General features: G+C 41.5%; 1 protein-coding gene across 2 annotated transcripts in view; it reads right to left on the bottom strand.

Annotated features, from left to right (window-relative positions):
* USP53 (ubiquitin specific peptidase 53) overlaps window positions 1-10015 on the bottom strand; it is a 52527-nt gene that overhangs the window by 5076 nt on the left and 37436 nt on the right. For both annotated transcript variants that reach the window (XM_084855914.1, XM_084855915.1), the window contains exons 12-15: window positions 7026-7169; window positions 6084-6807; window positions 3971-4047; window positions 2270-2366 (exon numbers count right to left, since the gene is read on the bottom strand). In XM_084855914.1, coding sequence (XP_084712040.1) covers window positions 2270-2366; window positions 3971-4047; window positions 6084-6807; window positions 7026-7169 — 1042 coding nt within the window. The remainder of the gene's footprint in view (window positions 1-2269; window positions 2367-3970; window positions 4048-6083; window positions 6808-7025; window positions 7170-10015) is intronic.

Below are 10015 nucleotides of genomic sequence, written 5' to 3'. Positions count from 1 at the left end.
TACACAACCAGCATATCATGTTGCTACATTTTGCTAGTTTTTAATAATCCTTAATTCTGTATTTGATGGATGATTTTCATTCTCTCTCTCCCTCTTTTTCTCATTCTCATATATATATATATATATATATATATATATATATATATATATATATATTTTATCCATCCTATCCATGTAAAGTCACAGATGGAGCAATCCTATAGCCCCTAGACAGAATCTGGGGGGCCATAGGATAGTTCAGATTCCTGGATCTGAAGCTGGAGACAGCACTCTGACTGAGGAGCCAGGAATCCGAACTCTTGCCTTTTCCCCCTTGCAGCCAGCATGGAGAGAATCATAAAGGTGCCTCTCCGAACATGCAAAAAAGACCTCAGAAAGGAGGGAAATGGGGTGTACTGGTAGGAGGAGAGGAGATTGGGAAGGCCAGCTTACTCTGTACCCCCAAGCTCCTCAGCCTCTTTCCCCAATGCTCCACAGAGCCCCAGCTGGACAGGTGAAAAAGCCCATGTAGCCAAAATGCAGAGTGGGGAGGAGTGTGGCGGCAAAGATCTCCTTTGCTGCTTCCCCCGCTCTGCACTGGATGGCCATAAGCTTCTGGGTTTGGAGGCTTACGGCCATCCCGACAGGACTGCACTCTTAAACGATACTTAATAAATAGTTACAATATATCATATTAAGAAACCAGAACTCAATTTAGAACACAATAATGAAAAGATAAACCGTCACCCTCAAGAGTGTTGGACTAGGAGCTGGGAGATCTGGGTTCTAGTCCCCACTCGGCCATGGAAGCTCACTGGGTGACTTTGGGCCAGTCACAGACTCTCAGCCCAACCCACCTCACAGGGTTGTTGTTGTGAGGATAAAATGGAGAGGAGGATGATAATGTAAGCCGCCTTGGGTTCCTTGCAAGAGGAAAAAAGGCGGGGTATAAATGCAATAAATAAATAAAAAATACCTGGCGTTGGAAAGATATAGGACTCCACATGATTTTTTTTCTGCAAAGGCTGTTCTAAAGCCTGGGTAATACCAATGAGAACGCTCTATCTCTGGTTGCCATCCACCCAATTTCTGATGGCAGGGGCACCCACAGCAAGGCTTCCATTGAGCATAGAATATGGGCAGAGAAGAATGTATGATTTATGACCTTATAGGTCAACATCAGCAGCACTTTGAACTGCACCCGGAAAAAGACTGGAAGCTTATACATATCTTTAAACACAAAAGCAGGGTGGGCAACATGTGGTCACCACAGCCTCCATCACTCCTGAAATTGGTTGGGGGCTTAAAAATATCTTTTTAAAATGTATTTTTTGGGGGCAAAGTGGCATCTGCAGCTGCTACAGAGAGTCAAAAAGATCAAAATGAGCTTGTTTGCAAGTTCATTTTGGCCCTTTTGGGACTCCATAGCAGCTACAGAGCATGAAAAGGGTCAACATTAGCTTGCAAACAAGCTAATTTTTATCCTTTTGGCATTCTGTAGCAGCTCCAGATGCCATTTTGTATTTATTTTTAAATTTCCTTTTTTAAGCACCCATGCACTGGGGTAGTGCAGCCTATGGAGGGGCAAAAATGATCCCTGGACCTCCCAAAGTTACCCATTTGTGCACTACAGTAATGTGCTGAATGCCAGTTAATAATTTTGGCTGCCAAATGAATTGTAGTTTCCAAATGTTCCACACAAAATTAATTATAGTAATGTAACCTGAAAGTTTCCAAAGTATGGATGGCAGTACAAGATTGCCTTAAGGTTTTGTAATCTGGAAAACGTTTCAAGGCCAACATTCAGGGCTTAGTTTTAACCTACATTAATATCCTACTTGAAAACCTAGTCATTGCTGCTTTTAAAGAGTAGAAGTGAGGATCTTGGTTATCCAAATTTTAGCAGCAAAAATCTTTTAAATACGTAAATGTTTTCAAGACACTTGTTGCCTGAGAGTAAGTTTCATTTATTTTTCAAAAGCAAGTTTTCAAAATATTTGTTATAAGGTAACAGAACTAGGCTTACAACCACCACATGTGAACTGCCCAGTGAGCCTCAGCTATTGGGCAATATAGAAATGTAATTAATTAATTAATTAATTAATAAACAAATAAACAAACAAACAAGGGAAACCTACAGGGAGTGGTGGAGGAGGGTGAGTATGTTTGTGGGGCCCCATTCACCAGCAGCCCCAGCCACTAAAGTGGCTGCCAAAGCATTCCCCAACCACTAATGTGGCCCTCCACCCAAAACTGTTTTCCCACCTCTGCTCATAGTTAAAAGAGTCACCTTTTCAACGGTGGACTGTGCATTGGCAGCTGAGATGCTGAAGGTAGGTTATGAGGTCTGTAGTTAATATGGGTATTCACCTGATCTTTCTTCAAGGCTGCAAAACACGTGTTCATGTTTACCTTCAAAACACTACAATATTTATTTACATTATTAAAGATTAATTGCTTTACACTGGTTTTCTATAAATGCAAGGGGAAAGTATTACCAATACCACTAACAAAAAAATCTTGCATTTTTTTTACTTTTTTCTTCTTAAGAAAACCTCTTGAAATTGCATGGTTAAATGTGAATAAAGTGCAAAGTATTTTAAGGATTATTTTTAGACTCCATGGAAATCTGCCAAATTTAACTCCTTTTAATAAGTCCCTGATGTTGATGTAGCCCATTTGCTATCAAAGTTGGCCACCACTGCATTAAAATACAAATGTTTGTGACCATGTTCAGGTGGCAAGTTGAACATATGGTTTATTGACCTGCCTCACTATTCATAATTTTTCTTGCTGATGTTTTCACTTTTTTCTGCTGTTGAATTATGCTGATGACTGTAAGTTGGCTCAAGATGGGGGTGGAAAGTGTAGGATATAAATATTTGTATGAATAAATCTGCAATATGCTTATGAATTTACAACACAAGTTATAACACATTAAAAGATAGGAACCATACTGACAGTGTGTTCCTAAGATTTGCTGCATTCACAAATAAGTGATTTGAAGGGCGCTTATTGCTGACCATTTTGCTGACAAAATATCATTTTATATTGACACTGAAGGCAGATGCACATAACAAACTTTTAAGAATTGAGGTGCCCAATACAAGTCACACTGCAAGATATTGTTTTGAAAATATTTTCTGCATTGATGTTCATGCCAACATACTTAAGTTTTCAATAGCGTGGTGCTGACATAAGTTGAATAAAAGTATAAATGGCCACGTTCTCTACACAAAATATCCTGAAGTTTCAGAGATGAGTTCCTTTACTAAATTGCTGTGGTTTTCACTGTGTAGTTACATGTACTCAACAGAAGGAGGCAGGGGAAGCTTACAAGATGAAACTCCTATACAGTATCATGATGGCAAGCATTCAATCAAAACTGCTCACTGACACCAGGAGGCTTGTGCCTTCAGAATTCCAGCTAATTTAAAAATAGATGTGTTATTTTTCTCTGCTGCTGACATGAAGATCCATGCATGGTTAAAACCAGAGACAGTCCAGTAGGAATTTTAGCTCTTCGTTCTAGTCAAACTAAATATGGCTGATGATAGGCATGCATAGGAGAGGCTCCACAATTATCAATGAAGCATTAACAGTTTAAACAGTACAGGTAAAATCTTCGCTTCTGTTAATTTCAGAACTTGTTTGAGGAATTGTTTCACTGCAGGAGGACTTTAAAGCTTTCCTGGATTGGATAAGATTGCTGCTTCTCTATTTGAATTAGTGAGCTGTCTTTTCAGAAAACAGTTCAGAATATAAATGACTGAGATGATTTCTAACAATTTTATATCCGAAGTTAGGAGGCAACAACACATGTTAATTTTTTTGTGTACAAAGGGATCAGACGGAAGCAAGAGTGAAACTAGAACTGTTAACGTTACATATCTGTAGCAATTACAACTATAGAGATACCCACTAAACTCTTTAGAAAGTAAAGCATCACTTAAAAGTTGAATTTATTTAGGCAATACAACTGAATTCTTACCATCCAAAGAGTTTTTGTTCTGCTGAGAGGTAGACTGCAAGACACACCCAGGATGTCTGACGGACAGATTTCTATCACTATGAAACAAGATGAGGTAAATATCAGAACATTCAGATTCTACCAAAAAGTACAACACATTTAACTAAGCCTGAAGGACCAAACAATGTTTCACTGAAAAATTTATTGAGCACCTAGCATATCCAGAAGAATCTTTGGCCCCATTTTCGCCTGACTCTCTACCCACCCCATCTGCAAGAAATGTTTGTTACCAATGAAATATTTGTTGCCAATTTTGTCATACGATTTGTCCATCTTTCATCAGAAAACAAACAGCAAATGCAAAGGCACAAATATAGAGCACCTAACTAAGGAGAAGTTAAATTGGAAAAAGCAAGCAAAGAGATTTACAAGGTCATCATCTTCTCATTCTGCGCACGTGCACACACCCAACCACAACATATTCTGTTTGTGCCGATGGAAAAGTAGGCCTGATTCTGCTTTGAATATGCTTGAGCATTTGCCAGCAGTTGAAATAAGAACAATTATTGTCTAAGCTGAATCTTATGAATAAATACAATATGAGCAGCAGAGTTCTCATTCCCACAAATTCAGGTGCACTACCTTGTAGTTTATCACACTGAAAGACATCCCCTGTTAATTTGTGCCTTTATCATAACATTTCCACAGAAAAATATAAGCAATTCTATTTATTAGACACCCAATTCTGTCATTCTCTCCTCCCAAAGTTTGACTACTATTGGAGCTTTCTGAATGCTGAACAATTTGTCTATTACAGTTCTAGAAAATAGTAAGCTAGGTTTTGAACAGTTTTTTTCAACAACCAAAAACTGTCATTGTACTATCGACAGATGTTTCCTTAGTCAATTTGGCATAAGGTTTCAGACAGAAAATTTTTCATGCTGGCAGTGTTATACGTAACAGTGTGGTTCGGTCTGCACATCATGACAACCCACCCTGCGAAATAAGCCATGTTGTGCCCAAGCAACCCACAGTGAGCCCACCAGTCGATTGAGCTGACCATGGCTTGTTCTCCCCTTCCTTCCTCCTCAGTCCTCCAGCAGGTATCCCAGGGGACTTGGCGACCGAACCTGTCTTGTCTGCCACCAAGTCCCCCTCTCTGTGAGAACTGGATCCCCCACTGTGTTTCCCAGCTTCCCCCAACTCTGACATTTGCACAAATTGGGGCCAAATATATATCGGCCCAGTAATGTGTGCAGATCCCCATAATTTTTTGTAAGCAGCTGACAAAGGTTGCTGCAGTTAGTGTGAAGGGGACAGCTGTCAAACATAGCTGCGGCTAAGGCAAATGGTGTGAAAAAGAGGATGATTTGTACTTCTCTACGAAAATGACTTGCTTTGGGCTTTGTCAAGTGGGGATTCAAAGCAGCTATCGCCAAGGATCAAGGCAATACTTAAAACCCTGGGGATCACCTTGCTAAGGGTGTGATCTGCATCCTTTTCCCCCACCCTGTCAAATGTCAAAGGCTGCATAATCTGCCTAAATACGGTCCCCTCTTGTCAGTTACCCTGTATGTTTGACAGCTGGAATGTACAAGGCACCAAACAACGCAAGCCTGTCTCGAGGGAAAAATAAAAAGAAAGTGTTCATGAATGAGAGACCCCCCCCCCCCCCCGAAGTGCCGCTTGGGCACATTGGAGGAGCTATTACTCACAGACAAGATTGCTTGGCAAGAGCAGCAGGGGTTTCTGCTGCTCTTGCTAAGCAGTTTGCTGCCAGATGCCAGCGACCCATGCTGGGTTGGCAGTGCTGGGTTCGGACGACATGCCAATCCACTGTAGGTTCAACAATCCTAGAACAAGACATGGGTTGTTAGGGTGGCTTGTTGTCCATGCACTAACCACCCTGCAGGAATCTGTCCGGGTGCTCATGACATGACAACCCACCACAGCTTGCCACCCATGATGGGTTGTCGTATCATGCAAAACCTCTGTGTGTGTGTGTATATATGTGCGCGCGCGCACACACACACACACGCGCACACACACACGCGCACACACACACACGACAGATAAGATAGATAGAGGTATCTACTAATGTTACAAGGCACCTATTTACTTTTGTTACTATTACCTGCAGGAAACAGTTTCTTTAATGGTGGTGTCAACTGGGCTGGTTCCTTCAATGACAGGTGAATCCAGGTTAGCAGATGTGTTGCTGATATGATCACTACTTTCATAGCCAGATTCAGTCCTTTGTATCTGCCAGCTGTCAGTATGAACTTTTCTCTCTGTAAATCCTTTACCTTTTTCTACATTTCCTTTCCCTTCTGAATCTAAGGAACTCCGGCTCCCTGTCTGTTTTGTTTCATCTTCATAAATAGTCATCAAGCCTTTTTGACTTGGATTGTGTTTTGGCCAGTTGTTTGAACTCTGTTCCTTTTCATGTTTAAGTTTACTGCTTGCATTTAGTTTGGGTTTTGAACTATGCTCTTTTTTCTCTGGCTCATTAAAGATGCTATCTACATTTAATGTTTCTCTCATGGGTCTCCAACCTCTGCTTCGACTTCTGCTGCTACTGATACTTCCTTTATCTTTGGAGTCTTGGCTACTGTCTGTATCGTAACCAGTGATGCTGTCAGCCTTTATGCGGCTCATCTTCTCTCCATCAGAAAAGCCATCTGTTTGTTTTGAGCTCAACATCTGTGCACTGGCTCTGATTTGGTTGTGTGCTTTTTCCTGTCTGTAAGGTCCTCTCCCCTGACTACCGTACACACATTCATTAGAATGCTGCCTAAATCCATTTCCAGGTGGTGGTGATCCTGGCTTTAAATTAGTGCGGATTTCTCCAGACAGATCTTAAAAAATAAAAATAAAACAGCTTTTAAGTTCTCTACAGTGTTAAAAAATCTCCTGTTTAAACTTTAAAGGCAATTTATTACTCCTGCTAATACTTCAGAATTTGTGTTTGAATTCTCATTCAAAGAGAACATTTAAAGACACAGGAGTCTGTAATCAGGGCGTGCAAGAGAGATTAGTGAGAGGAATTTTCCATTTTCAAAATAAGATCTCTTACCTCTCTGTTTTCCAGATTCTCTCTTTGATCCTCTGTCTGCATCTTTTCTTAGGGAGGATGAGCTTTTCATCTCCGCTACCTTCTGAACACACTCTCTGGAAATGTTCTTTGCCTTTTCCCTATGCTCATTATGCCCCAATTTACCTGCAACAATAGGTATTAATTTGCATTATAGATTTACAGATATGGAAATGACCAAAAGGCAGTCTGGTCCAAGCACCTGCCACGAGAAAGGACCATCCACTCTGGAGCCACCAGACCTATATGACACATAACAGCATGCACCCAGCAGAGCAGATACATCTAGAGCTATTTACAGTTCTGGAGAATAAGTATATAAGTGACAAATATTCTACAGCAGAAGCCCAGCCACCACCACCCATTGCAGGAAATTTCAAATTTCAAGCACTGTAAACTGTCAAAATAAGGAAGAGTGATGCTAATGCTTCTTAATCATTTAGGGAGCAATCCTATGGGATTGCTGCCCTTTAGATGGACGTATCCAAGCTTGAAGGCTTCAGAAAATACTATACCCTGCAGGGGTGTTGCAAGCAGGGCTGGAGTGCCTCCCATTCCTCCTCAAAAACAAAGTCAGATAGATGGGCCTCTAAGCCCATCTAGCTCACTTACCAGCAGAAGGTGAAAATGGATGACATGGGATCCTGGAGATCCCAGCCTTTCTTCTCCTCTCCTCTCCCCACTCACTGGAATGATCCCTGTTTGACCTCTATGAGATAATCCGTGGTCACTTTTCCAACCTCGGAAAGCACCCATGGCAGCGCTTGTGGGCTGCAAGGGAGAAGGATCCAATCTCAGATTTCCTCTTCCTCGGGTCATCGGAGTGTCTACAGCCTCAGGAGGGGGAATCTGAAATATCCTATGGTCCCTGGGACACTCTCCTGGGCCCTGTAGGATTGCTCTCTTAGTCTCCTAGGAGGCATAGATTTTAAGGTGTTTTTGGTAAATATTTTTTTCTTATGAATAAATTTTATTCTTATGAATTTTTTTATTTATTTAATTTATTGCATTTTATTCTTATGAATTTTATTCTTGTGAATAAAATTTGTCTTTTAACCTGAGGCATGTGAATTCATTTTCATTTCAGGATGAAAACTAGCTTCCCTGGCTACCGTCAAAAGATGTGCACACTTCAGGTCCACATGCACAACCAGTTTCCTATTTGGTGGCCTGTACAGCAACTTCTCTGCTAACACACTATCTCATCCAACTGCCTTTGAATAATGTTTAAGAAGCGGTTTCATAACATAGCACAGAAGAGCTGAACAGAATTGGAATGAGAAATTGATGTGCACATGCTCACTTCTTTGCACACATTACTTTGTTCGATGATGGACCCTGCCTGATTTATTTCATCTTCACAAATCAGGGAAACCTTATTTTACCACATCAGATGACTAAGTAGCCGATTTCGTTTTGAGGCAGCACAGTTTTAGATTTTTTTTAAGTTTTCAAATTTTTCAAATTTATTGTGAATTGCTGAGGGTTTTTATTACGTTCAGCAGTATATAAGTGTCGCAAATGAATAAATAAATATATAGCATTGCTGAATACAATTATTTGGAAAAAGAATAACCATCACCGTACAACAATGTGTTCTGAAACTGCAAGTTGTCCATGGTCTGTATTTATTATTCATTTTAAAAATTTCAAAACGATTCACAACATATTACAAAGCAATACACCATTAAAAGCATAACACAATTTAGATAAGATAATGGTTGGGAAAAGACAGGGTAAACAAGTAGGTTTTCAGTAACCATCAAAAACACATGATTGTTGATACCTAATGTATTGCAGGGGTATCGCGGGGCCATGGTGGCTTAGTGGTTAAGACGCTGAACTGCAGACTGGAAGGTCGGCAGGACAGCAGTTCGAGACCTGAGTGCTGCGTGACGGAGTGAGCTCCCGTCTTCAGTCCCAGTTTCTGCCAACCTAGCAGCTCGAAAGCAAGAAATTGCAAGTAAATAAATAGGTACCGCTTCAGCGGGAAAGGTAACAGCGTTCCGTGCACCTGGGTGTTCAGTCATGCTGGCCACATGACCACAGAAGCGTCTTCGGACAATGCTGGCTCTTTGGCTTAGAAATGGAGATGAGCACCACACCCTAGAGTCGGACACGACTGGTTGGGGACACCTTTACCTTTACCTTTTTTTTTTTTTTTAATGTATCGCAGATGGGGAGGTCATTCCAGCAGATTGATACACTCTTAAACTATCTTTTTTAAGAGTCCTTTCTCAAATAGGGACAGGATAAACTGGAGGATTTGATGTAAGGAATACCGGAGTGGGTGAAAATCTTGCTCTTGAGCAAAGGAGGGGAAAACAGGCATTTCCTTGTATAAGAGTGCTCTGCGAAAGGCTTAGATACAAAGAAAGCGAGGATTCTTTGTATCAATGCTGAGATTGGCTCAGTTTCTGTCACCTGATCTTCCACACCATTAATCGAAGGGTTACTGGATCTGGGTGTCAGACTCTCTCATTCTCCCTAGTAAGGATGCGACAGGAGATAATGGTATTGCCTTTGTGCCATCCTGAGCAGCGGGGTGAGCCAAGGCTGAAGAGGCCACCACAGGGCTATGAGTATGTACTCGGGACCGTCTGTTCCAATCTTTGCTAGGACCTTTGTAATCACTGGAAATGGAAAAGGTGGCACAACACTCCTGCCCATAAAGCATCTCCCAATGAACCCGTAACGCGGCCTGCCCGGCTGTGAAACACCTCCAGCATGCCCCAGCACTGAAAAAGTGTCCTCAGGACTGATCTGTCCAACTCCCATTCATGGGAGGTAAGCCTGGTCTGACTGAGTTGATCGGCCAGGACACTGCCCACTCCAGCAACATGGACTGCGACCAGTCTGATCAGACGAGGCACACACCATGGAAAAATCTCAAGCGTCAGAGCGAGGAGTGGAAGCGATGTCATACCTCCTTGTTTGTTTTAGTATGCGACCACCGTCGTGTTGTCGGACGT

Source organism: Heloderma suspectum, chromosome 5 (assembly GCF_057233095.1).
Source record: "Heloderma suspectum isolate Gila_16-S chromosome 5, 16-S_ref, whole genome shotgun sequence".
Taxonomy (NCBI): Eukaryota; Metazoa; Chordata; class Lepidosauria; order Squamata; family Helodermatidae; genus Heloderma; species Heloderma suspectum.
The sequence above is the reverse complement of the archived record's forward strand: the minus strand, read 5'-3'. Positions and strand labels throughout refer to the sequence as shown.